Raw genomic sequence first — 20279 nt, 5'->3', positions numbered from 1 at the left:
AAAACTTAGCAAGAAGAGAAATAACTACATGGGCTATAAAATATTTGGGAATGGATCTTCCAAGATTCGCTTAGGAACTATATGAATCCAGCTGTAAAATATTGTAGAAATAAGAATAGCCCTAAGTAATTGGAGAAACATTCAACTGCTCATGAGTAGGTCAAGCAAATATAATAAAAATGATAGTACTATTTTACTTACTCAGGACTGTACTGATCAAAGGAATATTTTCATAAAAAATGATGAAATTCATATGGAGGAATAAAAGATCAAGAATTTCATGGGTAATTAAAAATAAAAAGGAAGGGTCTAACAGTATCAGATCTCCAACTATCATACCAAGCAGCAATCATTAAAAGTATTTGGTACTTGTGTTTTTAAAAGATGTCAATCAATGGAACTAGTTAGGTAAGCAAACAAATGCAGTAAGTAGTCTAGTGTTTGATAACCACAGAGACCTCAGTTACTTGGGAAAGGACTCCTTATCTGACAAAAACTTCTAAGAAAAGTAGACAGCAGTTTGGCAGAAATTAAATTTGACTCAATACCACCACATTTGAGATAAGCTCAAAATAAATGCTTTACCTATATATTAAAAAAGTTACATATAAATTAGAAGAGCAAGGAAGAAATTACCTTTCAGATCTATGGATGAGGAAGAGTTCATGACTAAATAACTGATAAGAGTATTTTACAAGGTAAAATCAACAATTTCAATTACATACAATTGAAAAATTATATAAAATTGAGAAATTTTTGCACAAACAAATCTAATATGATTAGAAGGAAAACAGGTAACTAGGAAGAAAATCTTTGTAGCAAGTTTCACTGATAGAAATTCTCACATCCAAGATATATAGAGAACTGGTTCAAATTTATAAGTCTTAGAACCATGTCCCAGTAGGTAAAGGGATATGAGCAGGGAATTTTCAAAGGAAGAAATCCAGGTTAGCAACAACCATATGAAGAAATGCTCTAAATCACTAATAATTAGAAAAATTCAAATTAAAGCAATTTTGAAGTTCTATCTCATATCCCTCAGTATGGCAAAAATGACCAAAAGAGGAGAATTATAAATGTTGGTGAGGCTGTGGGAAAACAGGTTACACTAGCGCACCTTAGGTGGCTCTCTGAATTGGTTCCACCATTCTGGAAAGCAATTTGGAACTATGCCAAAAAAGTAATGGAACTGTCCCCTACCCAGTTATACCACCATCAGGTTTATGCTTCCAAAGAAACAGGAAAAGGATCTATATAATTTTTCTTTCCTTTTCAGTGTGTGGGGGAGGAGGGAAGGAGAGAATCTACAATTGAAAATAAAATATACAAAAATATTATACTGGTTATTTTTGTTGTAGCCAAAAATTGGCACTCAGAATGTGTCCTTTGGGGGAATGATGGAACAAATTGTGGTATGTGAATGTGATAAAATATTATTGTGCAATAAGAATGGCAAAATGGCTAATTTCAGGGGAAATTTGGAAAACTTATTAACTCATGCAGAGGGAATTGAACTGTATCAGAACTATTTATACAATGATAATCACATTATGGAGAAAAATAACTTTGAATACTTTAGAACTCTGGTTGAAATTATGAGCCACAAATCCAAAAGAACGAAGATGAAATAGGTCACTCATCTTCCAGAGAGGTGATTCCTTAAAATTCAAAAAGAGAGATATACATTTTTTGATCTGACCAATATGGAAATTTTTTTTCAATTTATACATGTCTGTGTATTTTTAAGTCTTCACATCTCAATAGAGGGTGAATAGAGGGAGGGGTAGAATAAAAGATTAATTTCTTAATGAGATATAAAAATGTTTTATACACATGAAATTTTTCATATATGAAGTCAATAAGCAACAAGCATTTTTTTTTTTGGTTAAGGAGCTCGTAGTTTAATACGGGAGACAATATCTAAACAATTATTTACAACAAGATATATGTGATTGCCAAAACAGTCTTTTAAAAATTATGCCTTATTTTCACACGTTCTTTTAAAATTTTTGAATTCCCAATTCTTCCCACCTTTTAAGAAAGCAAGTAATATGATATGATTTATACATGTGAAGGCATGCACAGTACATTTCCATATTAGTCATGTTGCAGAAAAGCAAAAATAAAGTCAGTGAAAAAAGTATGTATTAATTTAATTAACACTCAGAGTTCATCAGTTCTTTCTGGAGGTGAATAGCATTTTTCACCATGAGCCTTTGGAATTGTCTAAGTATTTCACAGTTGATTAGGATTGAAATATTGCTCTTGCCATATATGGTGTTCTCTTGGGTCTGCTCCCTTCACTTTGTATCAGTTCATATAAATCTTTCCAAGTTTTTCTGAAACCATCCTGCTCATCATATAGTTGTTTGGGCCTGTTTCAGTTTGTTTCAAATTGTTCTACAGAATGGTTAGAGCAGTTCTCCAACACACCCCCTAGTATTTATCATTTTCTTTTTCTGTCATGTTAGCCATTCTGATAGGTGTGAAGTGATAGCTCAGAGTTGTTTTATTTTCCGTTTCTCTAATCAGTAGTTATTTAGAGCATTTTTATATGACTGTTGATAGCTTTGATTTCTTCTTTTGAAAACTGCTACAACAAACATTTTTTTTTTAAGAATGAAAAAAGAGTACTGCATGTGAAACTGAATCTCCACTATGTATGGCTTGGTTATTTTTTTTTTTTGGTGGAGGGTAATATTTCAGATTTATGTGTTAGTTCCAACAGTGCCCTGGTTTCCTTTGGCATCTCCTGAACTCCCTTTTGCTCTCTCCTGTTTGTTTTTTACACAATTCATTAGTCCTCTCTTCTTTCTTCATCCTTTTAGCATCACTATCAGTACCTTTTTTTCCTGATATGTTGTAATGCTTACTCTTCAGTGGAAAAGAGTGGAACAAAGGGGAAAATATGATAGGGCAGGAAAGCTGTTAGATTAGGACTGGGGGATCTTAGATTTATTGATTTTTTTCCCCCAGAATTGTTTCTTTTCCCCATAATATAATTCTGTCATTACGTTTTTATGTATTTGTGAGAGGAAGAGTAGGTTGAGTTACTGAAGAGCTTGCTGTTAGTCATTCTGCACTTCTGACATTGGACTGACAAGAAATTTTATCTCAGATGTAGCAAAATCCTAGGAAATGACTTTATCTCCCATCACAGCAAATTGCAGAGTACTTCATGTATTGAAGGCACAGGAATATTGGATGATTAGCAAAAGAAAAGAAGACCCTGCTATCCTAGAGATTTGACTGGCAAAATAAATGACCTCTTGCTTTGGGATAATTTATAAGACTAGTTCTAGTATCCATGCAGTCAATATCCAATGTTTCCTTCTCTAGTTAGGTCTTTATTGATAAGACACTTTTAAAATTTGTTTTCTTTCCTTCTCAGGTTCACGATGAAGGTTTCTTTGTAGTAGAAGATGGGAATTTGAGAACACGAAGAGTCCTTTTGAATGAAGTGAGCACTGAGACAGCTCACATGTTTCTACAGTACCTGTACACAGCTGATACTAATATTCCTTGCCATCTGTTCACAGAGTTGCAGTCGCTAGCCATCAGGTTGCTATGCTGCTTTTTGCTTACTTAACAACAATTGAAACTAAATTTCCGAAGTGTATCAGTTTTTTCATGCATATTAAGTTTTGTCATACATTGGAGAGTCAGCGTGGTGTGGTGGAAATACCACTGGATTCAGAGGGAGGAGATACCACGGTTTAAATCTTGACTCTGCCTTTTTGGAGCCATGTACCTATGGGCAAGTTACTCAGCCTTTCTGAGCCTCAGGTTACTCATCTGTAAATGGGGATAGTATCCATAAAGCCTACCTGACTGCATTCTTGAAAAGGTCACATGACAGAAAGTAAAGTGCTTTTCAGACTTTTAAGTGTGCTGTTAGGGCTCCTGAAGCTACTAGGTGACTCAGGAGATGAGGGCTGAGTCCGGAGTCAGGAAAACCCGAGTTCACTTCTAGCCAAAGTTACTTACTAGCTGTGTGACTGTTGGCAAGTTACTTAACCTTTGTTTGCTTCAGTTTCTCAACTGTAAAATGGGAATGATAATATCTACCTTGTAGGATTGTTTCAGGATCTAATCAGATTTTTTGTCGTTCATTGGTTTCAGTTGTGTCCAACTCTCCATGACCTCTTTTTGGGGTTTTCTTGGCAGATACTGGTGTGGTTTACCATTTCCTTCTCCAGTTCATTTTATAAATGAGGAAACTGAGGCAAACAGGGTTAAGTGACTTGCACAGACTCACATAGCTAATAAGTGTCTGAGGGCAGATCTCAGGACTTCCTGATTCCAGGCCCATTTTTCTATTCACTACACCACCTAGCTGTCCCCAAAATATAAAATGGTATTTATAAAAAGTACTTAGCATACACATTATGTAAATGCTTATTCCCTTCCTCCATTCCTCCTTCCTTTTCCCTCCCTTATCTCTTCCTTTCTCTCTATTGATATCAGTTATCATTATTAGCCAGAAGTTTACCTCCAATGATGACACCGTATGAGTCAAATACCTTAGGTGGAATTTGTTAGTCACTTATAGAAACATATTCTCTTATGAATCTCAGGCTGAAGTTTAAGTCTGCAACATGTACCTTGTAGGGCTATGTAGCTTTCAGCTTCCTGTTTAGGTCAAAATATAGATTATAGTCTGCATTACATATATACCCTATAAAGGGTATCTTTTTGAGAAATCTAGGGGCAGTTGAGCCTTCATAGTTTTGAATACTTTACTTATCTGTATTATTTAGACCACATAGGGACAGTAGGTGGTGCGGTGGATAGAGCACCAGTACTGGTGTCAGGAGGACCTGAGTTCAAATCCAGCCTTAGATATTTGATACTTATTAGCTATGTGACCCTGGGCAAGTCACTTAACCCTGATCACCTGGCAGGAAAATAAATAAATAAACCACCTAACTTTGAGATACTTTGAGCAACTGGTTACAAGCCTCTTAGTAGAGACCCTTAATGACCAGTCAAGATTGGACTTGGGGAAGAGTGTTCTTGTTATAGAAGGATGGAAGAAAGGACAACAATATGGTATTTTTGGTAATTTCCTGATTATTCCCATTTCAGCCTTCCTTTCTCCTCACATATGAATTCCAGTTCTGGCTCAGACCTCATCTTTGAATGAGAGAAACATGGCTTCTACAAAAGGAAGATTGATGCTTTTTCTTTTCATTTCTGCAGGTTTGGAGTGAAGGAACTTGCTGATCTATGTGAAAGTGGCCTAGAGGCTACCAATATTAATTCAGACGATGATAAGTTTTTGGTGGGGAAAGAAGAAGAGGATTGTGAAAGTAGAGCAGAAAATTTCCAAGAATTATTGAGGTCAATGTGGGTAGATGAAGATAAGGAATCAGAGCTTTTATTTAAACTAGAAGACCAGCAAGATGACAGAGAGAAAGTAAATGAAGAGGAGATGGAAGAAATTTATGAGTTTGCTGCTACTCAGCGAAAGATGCTCCAAGGGAAGTGTCAGACAAAGGAAGATTCAGTAGCTAGCCAGCCAGGGGAGGAAATTCCAGTATTTGAGTGTCTACCAGCAACTGTCAGATTTAAAAAACAGATGGACGATACATTTAAAATGGACTTTTCTGAGCAAGTGAAAGGTCAAGAACCAAGTGTAAGCAGCAATTTAAATATTAAACATTTCACTCCTGTGCCATGCCAGGAAAAGATTCCAAATGATGAGAGTAGCATAGAGTCTCCTGAAAAGCATCGTTCACCAAAGTCAGCTAAAGCTGTTAGTCACTCTGCTACTTCTGATCTTTTGGTAGAAGGCAAAGGAGATAGTCTAAGAGAAAAACTCACATCTCTGGACTCACTCAATGATTTTGATCTTGATAAGAGCTGCGATCAACTTTTTTCCGCGACTCAAGGAGATAGTGAGCTTTCCCAAATAAACTGCAATGCAAAGAGACAAAAAGGGGCTTTCCCAGGGAAAGAAGTTTCTAGTTCACCCATTCTTTGCCAGACACCTCCATCGCAGCTAAACTTCTCTCCAGCACAAAACCACTGTCAAAGTCCTTCCAGTTCACAAATCTTCCCTCAGTGTAGACATGATTCATCCCCATCAACTCCTCAGTTAAAAAGGAAAATTTCCAAGATTGTCTTTCCTCCAGTTTTAACAGAAAAGGCAAAGGAAAACAATGATATCCACACTTTGTATGAAGACTCAGCTTGTAAGGACAGCCCTGAGTGTGGTTATGTTGCAAGCCATAAAAATACAATAGCCCAGATTTCTCCAGTTAAACCTCCATCCATTGACCTAACTCAACCAAAATCTTGCCAAAGGCTGTTCCAGTCAAACAGCAGATCTCAGAGTTCTCCATCACAAGTAAACAAAGATGATGATATCATCCTTTTATTGGATTCAGATGAAGAAATGGAGCTAGAACAGACCAAAATGAAACCAGTTTCTGATAGTCCCTGTGGAGAAAGAAAAACACCCAGAACCCTTGTAGGTAAAGCTAGTGACATGAAAAATAGTCTCAAAACATCCAAACCTTTTCTAATTGTTGATATTGATAGTGACCAAAGGTATTCTCAAAGCTCAATAACTGCAGAAGTTGGGGTACAAAGAGATAGTGTTACAGATATTCTGACTGACGCGCAGTCACACAAAAAGGGAAATAGCTGTTTGGAGGATGAACCGGATTGTAGACTGATCTCCAACCATGACAGTAGCAAAGAGGAAAGCAGTAGCACAGATACTTCATGGCTGGTTCCAGCCACTCCCCTTACTAACAAAAGCCATGATTATTCATCCCGGATACGAGTCACAAGCATCATCTCTAGACCATGTGTTTCCAGTTTACAGGATAAAGTTTTACAGTGCAAGACTAATGTACTAATAGAAAATAAAGATGCAAATGAAACAAACAAAGTATCTATAAATGTGCCACAGACATCATCTCATCTGGTAACCCTTACTTCAGAAACGAAATCACTCCCACAAACCTCAGGCAGCGAGAGATACTCTTACAAAAGCCCTACCATTCAGCATTCAAAGGTTAATAAAAACCTTTCCACAGTGGTCCCAGTTCAGTTTTCACCTGAGCGTGCTGACTTAATTCGACAGTCTTTGGAAAGCCCATCATCACACCCAAGGCTCTCTTCTGCAAATGACAAACCTGTGCTGATCCAAAATGTGTGTAGTGAAGTGGTAGAAGTTGTGGATAGTGAAGAAGAGCATGACCTTGAACCCTGCCCTTTGAGTAGCAGCTTCCTGCTGAACAGTGACCCCCCAATTCCAGTTGATGATGACTACTGGAATATGGAACCTCTCTCACCAATTCCAATTGATAACGTGAACTTAGAGAGGACTGGCCACCTAAGTACTAGTAGTCCCAACAATAAAGTATGTGAAACTCAGAATAACAGGGAGAGAAACTCCCCTGGAGCCCCAAGTAGAATGGGCAACCCTCCTGTTTATGGAAGTCCTGTTGATAAAAGAAGATCTTTACAATGCAATGAGAAGAGGGCCTTATGTACAGGCTCACCTGGAAACAGTAATCTAAGCTATTTGAATTCAGCTCTGTGGGATGATTGGGATGAAGAACAAAAATCTACAGAAATTCTTCCTTTGGCTAAAAGATTGTCAAATGAAGTAACTCAAGAACTGGAAATGTTAAAGACTCCAAGTAAGTAACCTTTGAGAATTACATTTGTAATTTAACAACTGGAATGAATATTGAGTCCCAGGAATGCTTCCAAACGCTATTGCCTTTAGCTGATCTTTGAACCTCACAGCAATCTCAGAAAGAGTGAGGACAGGATAGAGTTGCCAGCGTGTATCTCCTACTTTGTGGGACATTTGTTCTTACTGATTTCTGTCAAGTAAGAAGATAGTTAAATGTACATTTTTAATCCCTATTTGGCTCCCTGTGGCATTGTACAAACCATAAAATTAGAAGCCTAATTTCTCAGTGGAAAGTGGACAAAAACACTCCTAAGTGAACAAAATCATGATAGAAGCATTGGAGGGATTGTTGAGACATCCAGTCTAACTGCTGCCCTGATGAAGAATTGGGATTTTATTCACAAGTTAGTAGGGAGCCAGTCTTTAAGCAAAGAAGCGACATTATTAGAACTGTCCTGTAGGAAAGTTAACTTGCCACCGTGTACAAAATGGATTGGCAGGGGAAAAGGAAAACTGATTAGGAAAGTTGTTTTTTTTTTTTTGTGCAAGAGTCCAACTTGGGCTCTTGGCAGTATGAAAGACATAAGACATAAGGTGTTGCAGAAGCAGAGTTACCAGACTTAGTGACTGGATGTAAGTAAATGAGGATGAGGAATGAAAGCTGTCAAGATATGGAGCCTAGGCGACTGCCATTAATGAGTAATGGGGGAATACTTCCCTGATACACTAGGAAGGATACAAAGTTCTATTTGAGAAAGTTTAATGTTAAATACTTTCACTGAAGGCTCAGGAGAAATCAGGTTAGAGATGGGACCTGGGGAGAGATGATACTGATTTGGACATCCATTTCAACTCATTAATATTAATAAGAGCCTGTCATGTGCAAAGCATTGTGCTAGACCCTAGAATATAAATTAAAAATACAATCTTTGCCTTCAAGAAACTTATCTTTTTTTAAAGGACTTTGTCATCTAATAGGAAATAACCCCTTTACAAACAAGCATGATTTTATGACTATAGGATCATTGATTGAGAGGTTGAAGGAACCCCAGAAATCAACTAGTCAATTAATCAGTGAATTAAACACCTACCATGTGCCAGGCACTGTGCTAATCATGGTGCTAGGAAATAAAAAGAGGCCAAAGATAGTTCCTGTCCTCAATGAGCTAACAATTTAATGGAGACTACATACAAACAAATATACAAAGTAAAATTTATATAGGATAAATAAGAAATAACCAAAAGAAGGAAAGCACTGGAATTAAGAGGGGTTAGGAAAGGATTTTTGTAGAAGATAGGCCCTCTAATCCCAGAGACTATAGCCTTTCCACTGAACTATGCTACTTTCCTATGCAGGCAGGAGACTTTGGTATGGCTTCTAAGCCATTGACCTATTTTGCTTCTGACTCCTAGATTGAGTTTTCCACCATATTTTTTTACTCTCTTCCCTTAGGCTCACCCTTGCATTGAAGTCACTGAGTAGTAATCAGCACAAGTCTTCGCATAGTTTTCCTACTTCCTCCTTCTCTACAACAGATTCTCTGTAAACTGTAATTATCCTCCTGGTGCTCTTTTTTGCAATTGCTTATTATATGAGTAACACAATATGATTGTATGATATTCATGAAATGATATTCCTTGTTACCTTTGGATGCATGATAAAACCAACTTCAGTACCTTTATCTGCATATATGCAAAGGAGAACCATAAACCTTCCTCCCATTTAGCTTCAGTTTACTTTCCTTTTGTTTTTTGGTTTCATTAGTAGTTAGAGTGTTAATCTAGACTCCTCACCTTACTGTGAGGGAGCTGAAACCCAAAGGGGTGAAATGACTGGCTTAAGGTCACAATGTGTGACTATCACCATTGGAATCTGAATCAAAGTGCTTGTTTTACTACATCATGTGCCTCTTGATGCCTGTGAAGTTCAAAGGAGCAGTCTAGATTGCTGAGAAATTTGAGAAGAGAAATCACCTTCGGCTTGGGCCTCAGAGAAGCTTTATGGAAGAAAGAGAAAGAGAAAGATTTCAATGGGCACAAATGTAGAAGAAAATTGTTATATCCTGACAAGTACATGGTTATGGGAAAGGACAGGATGAGGTCAGAGATCAACCGTTAGCCCTGGAATATAACATACAGAGAGGAATAGGGTAAAGTAAGATAGGAAAGGTAATTTGGAGACTTTGAATGCTAGATTAAGGAGTTTTCATTTTATCCTATTCAAAATGAAGACTTTTTTTTTTTTTGAATACAGGAAACATGAAGGGATAGAATTGAAAGCACAAATATAGAGATTAGCTAGAGGGGCAGTGTGATGTATTGAAAGGCATATGGAACTTATAGGTAGGAAGAGCATTGGTTGAAGCCTCTTAATATTTTATTGACATGGGCGAGTCACCATATGACCCTTGAGCCTTTATTTACTTATCAGCAAAATGGGGATAATATTCACACTCCCAACCACAAAGAATAATTGTGGGGAAAGAGTTTTATAACCTCTAAAATGCTATGTAAATGGGTAGATAAAAATAGGTGGCAAAGCCATCAGCTGAGAAGAGTAAAGAGGTATTAGTGGAGAGAGTTTGAAGTGGCTAGTGTGAAGAAAGTGAGAGGAAGTCAGTGAAAGCTATAAAAGGATGGCTATGTAGAGGTGGGCTATCAGCTGGGTTTAGATAGTGCATGGTTGGTTTTTTACTTCTTCCATCATTGTTCAGTGGCTCAAAAGTAGGAGCTGGGGAGGTAGGGGCAGGTGTTACCCGAAGTGTGGGGATTAACAGGGTAGATTCAAGGATGAAAGACCATCCGTTGTTAAAATGACTGCTTCGTAGGGACAAAGCATGAACAGGATCAAGTAAATCTTAAAGCAGGGATAATGGTATGAGAAAATAGGGAATGATTAAGAGACTAGAGTTAGAAGTGGAAATTTAGAATATGGAAATTTGGAAGTAGATCTCAGGAAAGAAGTTGAGACTAGAAATAGAGGGTTTTTTAAAAAATAGATTTTTATTGATATCTTTTATTTTTATATCACCTAGATTTCCCCTATCTTCCTCTCCCTCTCAGAAAGCCATCCATTATAACAAGGAATTTTTTTAAGAGAGAGAAGAGGGGAAAAAATTCAGTAAAATTGCTCCACAAATCTGGCATACTATGCAGAGTTCCATGACCACGGACCCTGATCTCTCCAGGGAGAAGTCTTCTCACATCTGTTCTTTAGAACCAAGCTTATTTTTTATCATTTTGAAGTATACACTTTGGATTGCTTGTGGTGTTTCCATTTACATCATTGGACTTACCACAAATGTTGCTTTCCTGGCTCAGCTTCCTTTACTTTTAAAGTCATGTAAGTCTTTCCAGACTTTTCTGTTCATCATATTCGTTGTTTCTCAGAGAACAATAATATTTCATTATATTAGTGTGTCACAATTTGTTTGCCATTCCCCAATCAATGAGCATTTATTTAGTTTCTAGTGTTTCCTACTACAAAAAGTGTGATAAATGTTTTGGTATATATGGATCCTTTCTTTTTGCTAATGACCTTCTTGGGGTCTATGACTAGAAGTAGAATTTCTGGGTCAAAAGATATAGACATTTTCGTAACTTTATTTCCATAATCCCTAATTGCTTTCCAGAATGGTTGCACCATTTCATACTCTACCAGTCATGCGTTAGTGTGCCTGTCTCCCTACAACTCCTTTAACAGTAATGATTCCCTTCTTTTGTCATCTTTGCCAGTTTAGTGGGTGTGAGGTAAAACTTTAGAGTTTGATTTACAGTTCTCATATAATTATTTGGAACATTTATGTAATTATTCATACTTTGAAATTCTTTTGAGAATTGTTTACCCATATATTTTGACTGCTTCTCCATAGGTCTTTAGACTCTATAGGTCTATAGACTTTTGGTCTCATATTTCTATTGTCTCTATCTTGGAGAAATACAGATTTGATTCCCATCTCTGTTATGGGCTAGTTGAAGTTATGGGTGTGAGATGATGAAGAGAATGCAGAGAGAAAGGAAGCTTGTAGACAGACTACAATTTTGTGGAATGCTTACATTTAGTGGGTAGGAAGAAAAGGAGCCAGCAAGAGGGAGGAGTAGGAAGAGAGAGGAAAAAGGGGAGAAAGAACCCCCCTCCCCAATATGGTATAGTGTTATGGAAACCAAACAAGAAAATGTTTTTAGTAATCATGTCATGTGTATATAGCATATTAAGTTTACAAAATACCTTTAATAGTGATGCAGTATTGTAAGTATCATTGTCCCCATTTTACAGATGAAAAAACCAAGGTTCAGAGAGGTTAAGTGACTTGCCCATGATCAGTAAGTTAGCAAGGATTGGATCTGGAATAGGATCCCAGGTCTCCTGACTGCAAGCCCAACACTGTTCACTCAGCCATGTTGCTGATAGTGTCACATTCTGTAGAGGGCACAAGCAAGCAGTCTGTCAACAAGCACCTTCTCTGTGCCAGGTTCTGTACTCAGTCCTGAGGCTACAGAGAAAAATGAAACTGTTTCTACCCTTGAGGAACTTGGATGAGAACTAAGGAAAAGACCATTGGGTTTATTGATTGGGTCACTGGTGTCCTTTGAGTTAAAGTTTTCAATAATACCATTTTACAGTATTAGCTAAATGGTTTCCTTTATGCTGAGTGAATGCTTGTTGAAAATAGAGATGTGTAGGATTTAGAATCTTAGAGATAATTTAGTCTAAACCCCTAAACAAAGAGCCAGAGAGACTAAGTGACTTACCCAGAGTCACACAACTAACAGGTAGCAGAGCCAAGTTTAGAACCTAGGTCATCTGACTCCAAATTCAATGTTCTTTCCACTGGTGTGGAAGTTTCATAGGACTGCCACTCCAAATGTGTGTGTGTGTGGAGTGATCTCTCTTTAAAGTTCCTGCTAATCGTTCTACTTTCTCCTTAATATAGTAAATCCTTACTTTGGTTCGAGAGATCCCAGCATTTGTCTGTGATTTTAAGGAGGGTGTTGTCAGTGTGTCAGATCAATATTATATGTACATGATGCCCATAGAGTGTACCTTGTAATACTTTCTAGAAGGAGAGTGGTGGTATAATGGAATTAAACACTGATAGATTGTCACACGCCAAAGAGGCTGGAAATTATTGCTTTAATATAGTAAAATAATGCTTGCATTGTCTTCAGTATGAAGAAAGCTAAGGAAACAGAACTTAGAAACTCATGCCAGTGAAATTAAAAGATGCCAGGTAGTGCCATCACATCAAGTACCCCTTATCCTAACTACTTTACTAATATTTATTTGTTTTATTCTCCCACAGAAGCTGCTGATCAGAAGACTAATAAGCCCCCCAAAGTTCCTATAACTCCAATGCCAAGTTATTCTATCATGGAAACACCAGAACTAAAGAAAGAATTGAATAGGTTGGTGTTTCCGTTTTCCTCGTCTGCTCATGATTTGGGTTTAGCATGATACCTTGGATTCTTCTCAAAAAAGTTCATCGTATTCCTTCTAGTCTTAGAGGAATCTTCTTTGTGGATAGACTCAGACTTCTGACTCTTAGGGGCTGTGTTGAAGACTTGAGGCCTCTTCTCCCACTTCTGGCTGAGCTCTTGATTTTCTTATTGCTAGGGTGGTCCCACAGACTTATCCCAGATATTGCCTGCAGTCCCTGAAAAGTCAGAAAGTCTAGCTCACTTTCTCTAAGAGTAAGAAAGAATCAGCATGAGCATAGGGAATTGCAAGTCTGTGGAAGGGGGCCCATCATGAGTCCTCCCACCCTTAGATCAATGCCTTCATTTTTACATAGCAAATATATCACACCAAAATGACTACTCACTCTGTCTTAGAGACATTTATAATTCGTCAGTTTTAACTGTTTATTTGAATTAAAAATTCTGTAGTTTATTGTAGTTATTTCCTCAAAAGTAAAAGATAATGTGCTTCTGTTTCACACGTATGAGTGACTTGCACACTCTTTTTTAGCAGACTTTCCTTTGGTTACTGTTTTCACAGAATAAAAATTTTTAGCTGAATCCAAGTTTTTAGAATCTTAGAATAATAGAATTTTGGTGAATTGACCTATCAGAGTCAAACTCAGTAACTGAAAAGGTCCTTTGTCTGCATGCCCAAGTAAGTGTTGTTTTCATTCAAAGTGGTTGATTGAATGATTCCAGCGGTGCACTCCACATTTATTTCAGTAGTGCCGCTACTGCTGCAGACTCTATCAGAACTCCTCTTCAAGGTCTGGAACGCTTAAAACTCCATTGCACGACTTAACATTTGTGTCCTGTTTCTAACCCTTAGCATGACTCTTCCAGCTTTATTCATGACACTTAACTTGCTGTGTGTTGGATGTTTCCAGAAGTCAGGTTCATGCTCAGAAGACATGATTTACTGTTATTGCAACGTGGGGATTTTACAGAGTGTACTTAGTCAGACACTAACTTTTGACAGTCAGAACACAAGCATGTTGGCTTTGCCAACAGCCATTAACATTTGCTAATAATTGTGTCTTGTTTGCTGACAAGTAAGCAAAACAGTGTAAAGTATATACAAGCAATCTGGCTGAGGACTAAAAAATCACCTATTTCCCAATTTAGATTTGGAGTCCGTCCTCTTCCCAAACGCCAGATGGTGCTGAAGCTGAAGGAGATTTTCCAGTACACCCACCAGACCCTGCCATCTGACTCTGAGGATGAAATCCAGGCTTTGCAGACCTCCCCTCAGATGATGGCAGAGCCTTGCTGCCTGACTCAGACAACTTCTCAAGTCAAGACTTCAGGAGCAGAGATTGAGTCATTGCCAGCCCTGCCCAGTGTGGACGGTGGTCAGTCAAAAGTTTCCGAGAATTTGTCCAGCATCAGTCACCAAAAGCTGAAGAATCTCACAAAAACCCGAGGCAGAAGGAAGCGGCCACATAAAGCCATCCTAACACTAACACAACCACCAGCTGAAGATGTGTCCTCAGACCCTGCCAGTGATAATCAACTCTCAATGTCTCAGAAATCCATCTCTTCTACAGATGAAAGTGAAAACTCCTTTGGTTCACAGAGGTAATGAATGAAGAATAGGTTTAGTAATGGTGTCCTTTTCACAGTGAACTGGGTAGGAATAACTAGTATAGTTTTTTGTCTGATAAACTCAAAGTCCCTGACTTGAATTCTAAGTTTGAAGTTGTCTGAAACCTGAAGAGATTTTGAGTGGTTGGTAACTCACATAAGCAGAATTTTGGTCCTAGGAGTCAAGAATACCATGTCCTTGTGCAGCATTTCTCAAACTTTTTGGTCTCAGAATCCCTTTACACTCTTAAAAATGATTGAGGATTGCCCAAAGAACCTTTTCTTATATGGGTCATTTCAATCAATATTTATTGTATTAGAAATTAAAACATATTATTATGAATATAGTTCTGACCTCACAAACTCCCTAAAAGGGTCTTGGGGAGCTCCAGGAATTCCCAGACCTCACTTTGAGAACTAAACCTACCAAAGTATTAAAAAAGCTACCTGCAAATGTCTTGCATTTTTATTTCTTAACCCGACCCCTCTCATCTTCTGGGTGTCAGCAGATTTAATTACTGGAACATAAAAGGCCTCCTAGATTGTAGTGATGCCCCTCATCACCCGTGGCTGTGCCTGGCAAGCAGCATCAGTGATCTTCAGTCCTTTGTGATTGGAAGTGACCCTAATCAAGATTTTGTAAATTAATATGAAACCCACATGTGAGGCCCAAAGATGATATGGGGAACACAGAATAAGCATAGAATCATAAACTATTGGAGCTGATTCTAGAGGTCCTCCAGTCCAACTCCTTTATTTGATAGATGAGGAAATCGACACTCACAGATCAAGTGACTCGCTCACAGTCATGTGGCTGTGAATGGCAGAGCTGGAACCTGAATCTCAGTCTCTTGGCCTGTACTGTGCCATGATGCTTTGTGTTATGGAAAAGTAGTAGTTTACAGAACACTTTAGGTGGCCTCAGATGAAATACAGTGGAGATGTTGACACATCAGCCACTGGTGAGGCCTGCTACTTGGGATAAGCCTGCCAAGAGTTTCTCTGCCATTTTCTGGCTCTTATTGTCTCCAGTGAGTGCAGGGGAGAACTCTTCATTTAGATTTGTCTTTTTTTCCTTTCAGTTCTATTGCAAGCGAGTTTGAAACAGTCTTTGAATCTGAAGGGGAAGAAGAGGAGGAGATCACTGCTTCCCAAGCTGCTGCCCAGGATGCCAATAAAGAGGAGGCAGCAAGACGCTACATCAGATCCCACCCAGCCCTTTACCAGAAGATTCTCCGTTACCAGCCCTTTGAGCTGTCTGACTTGCAGGCAGAACTGAGGCAGAATGGCATTAAGTTTGCCATGGGAAAGCTATTAGACTTTCTGGATGCTCACTGCATTACTTTCACCACAGCTGGAGCCAGAAAGGAAAAGTTAAAGAAGAAACTGCAGCCAGGTGGCAAAAAAAGGGGGAAACACTATTGATAGGGGCCACCCCTTTCTCTTCTGCATTTGCCCATCACCAGCCTGGAGCGCTTGTAATCTTCAGGATCTGAGTCTCTTGTCAGAGCTTGCTTGGGAGGTTGCTTCTGTGCCCCAGGTCATGTGCCCACCAACAGTCAAGCAGCAGAAGCCGGACATCCCGCTGTATTTCTAGATTCCTGTGGCTCAAGATTGTTTTGTTCGTGTGAAATTTCTCTAAAAGAATGACAAGCTGTCTGACCTGAATTTTCAGCTCACTTGGAGCCTTATCTAAAAGTGCAGACCAGAAAGTTACATTCAGCATTTTACCACAAGCAATACAAAAAGTACTGCACACTTGGACTTCTGGGCTTATCTCTGATAGATACTTTACTTGAATTCAAGAAGAGCCTTTTATTATTTCCCATGAGTTGTAAGCAGCAATGAGACAAGTCAGAGGTCATCACAGAAGTGAGGAGATTGGACACCCCTCTTTTCCTGTCGTGTCCAGCTTTGATTTCTATGTACAGATCTCCCCTCTCACTCTCCACGCACAGAGGAAGACTGAAGTCTTTGGTCACCAAGAAGCCCCGTGTTTAAAGCCTTCCTTCCAAACTGACTTTTTCTCTAGTCTTGTACTTAGTACCTTCTCTTCTCACTCTTATTTTTCAAAGAAAGTGAACTTTTAGATGCTAGCCTGCTGTGACCATCTGTCTCCTGTGATTTTTGCCTTGTCTCTTGAGGTCTCTATTTTTTCAGCTGTCAGATGTTTTCCCCACTGTTTTGTATAGACTGTCGTAAGTATTTCCACTATAGAAAAGAAATTTTGCACAGTACATTTTTATGACTGGGAAATGAATTTGCTGAAGATGTCTTCAAAATGGCAGAAGCTCAGAGAAACAACCTGAAAGTGGAATTCAGTTCTTGATCTTAGGTCCCACGTTTAGAAAAGAAAGAAAGAAAGATAAAGAAAATAAAAGGAAAAAATAAGGAACCAGCAAGGTTCAGGATGATCTGTTGCTTCTCTTGGGTTTTATCCTTTTCTTTTTCTTCCAGCTCTTACCTTTTGGGTTCTTTGCTGTCCTTTTTACTGAAAACTCTTCTTGTTTTGCAGTAACTTTGTTGTTAGCACTACTGTTTTTACTCAGTCCTCTCTCTTCTTAATCTGTTATCCCATTCGTACATTCATATTTTACCTCCGACTTCTGGACATTTTCTGCATTTAGGAACGGAGTTGCCAGAGATTTGGGTTTAGGACTTTAATCAGCAAAGTCACCCTGGTGTTCCAGACCCAGTCTCTTGCTGTCTTAGGCTTCAGTTCTATCCGCAGTGTTATATAATGATTTGCACTGATCTTAAGAGTCTTATCCCTTCTCATGATGAAGAAAATTATCCCCTTCTCCTTACGTTTTAACAACTTTTTATCCCCAGTTCCTTATTCTTTCCATTCCTGAAGCTCATCCTTGGGTACAAATGCTTCTTTGCTCATGTCTTAAACAGTTCTTTCCTCCTTTCTTCATCCTCCTTCTTCTTCCGTTGTGGGTCATGGCTCAGGGCATCCACATTCTCAGTGGAGATACCCTGTTTCTCATGAGTTTCCTCGGCAGCTATCATTGGAAGTGGCTTGGGATACCTCCTCGCATTACCTTTCCCCAAGTCGTGTGCATAGAAGGACACCATGTTAACGGCAGCCTGGCAGTGCTGAGCAGCTGGCCATTGATGACTCTATGGAATCAACCCAGTGAGAGACCAAATGTTAGGCTTTTTTGTGAGTTGTGGAACAGTGGAGCAAAAGTGTAGTAGAGTAGATTGGAAAAGAAGGAAAGATTTGAAACCTGTGATCAGTATTAATGTTTTTGTCTATTTTGTAAATAGCACAATTTGAATTTTATGTGATATGCTATTAAAAAAGTACTTCATACGAATTGTTCAGATGTTGAACTTCTCACAAACTTGTGGCTTTTCTGCCTTCTGTGGGAGGCTGTTGTTTAGCTTTCCTTCCTGCTTTTGTAATAATGACACCCACCCCCCCGTCCCAGTCTACCCCTTTGGCTTCTCACCTGTTGAAGGTGAGAATATGCATTCCTCATCACCAGTATAGCTATCGTTTTCCCTGTTTTATATGTAAAGGAGGAAGCTGGGACTTCAAAGAATTAAGTGACTTACCAGAATGTCAGTGTTGGAGCCAGGATTCAAACTTGGTTTTCCCAACTCCAACTCCAGTGTTTTTTCTGCTACACAAGACACCTCACTTCACCACAGTTCCATGTACTCTCCCATTAGGGAAAACCTGAAACCAGCATTCCTTTGCAATAGGGTCTCAGAGACTATACAACTGAACATCATAATTAAACATGTGCATCTCAGTTCTGTTATTCAGAAAAGACATCTTCCATTCCCTCTTGGAGCTCTCTTTCACAATGATATAAATACTTCAGAGTGGAACTGTAACATAGAATTAATACATTAGGGGCCAGTGACTGGACTTACACAAGGAACTCCAGATGAGGATACTACCAGGGTAGGCTGACACCTTCTCTGTAACTTAAAATATTCGAGAATTATTAGAACATTGAAAAGTTAAGTGACTTGCCCAGGGTCACATAGCCAACAGATGTCAGAAGTGGTGTAGTACACATTTCAAGAGTTCTTGGGGTTTCAATCTTATTTTCAGTTCAGATTGAGTAAGAAGGTCAGGGAGTAGTACAAAGGAAGGAATGGTATAGAGAATTGGATTATGCTTAGAGAATGCACTTTGCAAAACCATGACCTACAGATATATATATATGTGTGTGTGTGTGTATGTATGTATGTATACATGTGTGTGTATACGTATGCATACGTAAGTATATATAAAATACATATATAAATACATTAATATTAATATATATAAATAGGGGTGTTAGAGAAGCAGATTTCAGCTCATTTATAAGGAAAAACTAATTAAAATTCAAAACTTTCAGGCGGTAGTAAGATCTTCAGATAGAAGCTAGATAATCTTTTTGTCAAAGATGCTTCAAAGGGATTTATTTTCAAGTAGTAATAGTAGATTTTTTTGCTTTTTTTTTTTAGAAGACAGTTGGGGTTAAGTGACTTGCCCTATGGTCACACAGCTAGTGTCAAGTGTCTGAGGCCAGATAGGAACTCAGGTCCTGACTCCAAAGCTGGTGCTCTATCCACTGGGCCACCTAGCTACCCCCTATAATAGTAGATTTTCAAGAAGTCATTGGATGACATGACTTTAAAAGTCTTTTATAACTTTAAAATTTTACTATTAATGGATTAATTTGGAGGAAAGAGAGGTCTTTGGACTTAAGAGTAATAGCTTCCAAAGTGTTTCCATACATTCTTACCTGATCCCCGGAGACACCTTTGTGAGGTAGGTAGCTCACCATTCTATGAGAGTTTAAGGTTTACAACTCTGCAACCTTTTGAGATAGGTCATACACATAGTATCCCCATTTTACAGATGAGAAAACTGAGGCTGAGAAGGATTAGATGTTTGCTGAAATTTGAATTCAGATCTGATTCTAAATCTAGCACAATTTCTACTGCGCTATACATGTTGCTTCCAGAGTGTTGACCTTTACAAGTGGGAAAATTGAGCTTACTCTTAACCCTGAGTTGATCTTTCACCTGGAAACAGGCACGTGAAGAGTACTGTGAAATAACTTTGGCCCCATTGTTTTGCTAATCATTTTTATGGCCTCAGTTTTTTTTTTAATTAAAATTTTTTTCAATTAAGAAATTAAGTTAAACAAATACTTAACCCTGTATCAAGATAACCTCCAAATGGACGTGCAACTTGCACATAAAAGGCCAGGTCAGAAACAAATTAGAAGAGCAAGGAAGAAATTTTCTTTCAAATCTATGAACAGAAGATGAGTACATGACCAAATCAGGGATAGGGAGGATCACAGAAGATAAGGAAAATTTTAATCACATAAAATGAAAAAGCATTTGCACAAAGAAAGCTAATGCAGCTAAGATTAGAAGAGGAACCATTAACTTTGGGGAGGAGAGAATCTTTGCACTAAGTTTCTCTGATGAAGATCTCATTTCTAAGATATATTAGGAACAAATTCAAATGTATAAGAACAAGACCCATTCCCCAACACCTGAATGGTCAAAGGATACAAACAAGTTGTTTTCAAAGGAAGAAATCCAACCTCCTAAC

The 20279-nt window shown here is 38.3% G+C and overlaps 1 protein-coding gene and 1 pseudogene across 6 annotated transcripts in view; one reads left to right on the top strand and one right to left on the bottom strand.

Moving 5' to 3' along the window:
- Window positions 1-18027, top strand: part of SLX4 (SLX4 structure-specific endonuclease subunit) — a 45684-nt gene extending 27657 nt beyond the window's left edge. For all 6 annotated transcript variants that reach the window (XM_072603205.1, XM_072603187.1, XM_072603175.1 and 3 more), the window contains 5 exons: window positions 3392-3561; window positions 5203-7658; window positions 12961-13063; window positions 14243-14695; window positions 15784-18027. In XM_072603205.1, the coding sequence (XP_072459306.1) occupies window positions 3392-3561; window positions 5203-7658; window positions 12961-13063; window positions 14243-14695; window positions 15784-16126 (3525 nt within the window). In that variant the 3' untranslated portion in view covers window positions 16127-18027. The remainder of the gene's footprint in view (window positions 1-3391; window positions 3562-5202; window positions 7659-12960; window positions 13064-14242; window positions 14696-15783) is intronic.
- LOC140502182 (ran-specific GTPase-activating protein pseudogene) lies at window positions 16206-17782 on the bottom strand (annotated as a pseudogene).
- Window positions 18028-20279: the final 2252 nt, after the last annotated feature.

Source organism: Notamacropus eugenii, chromosome 1 (assembly GCF_028372415.1).
Source record: "Notamacropus eugenii isolate mMacEug1 chromosome 1, mMacEug1.pri_v2, whole genome shotgun sequence".
Taxonomy (NCBI): Eukaryota; Metazoa; Chordata; class Mammalia; order Diprotodontia; family Macropodidae; genus Notamacropus; species Notamacropus eugenii.
The sequence above is the reverse complement of the archived record's forward strand: the minus strand, read 5'-3'. Positions and strand labels throughout refer to the sequence as shown.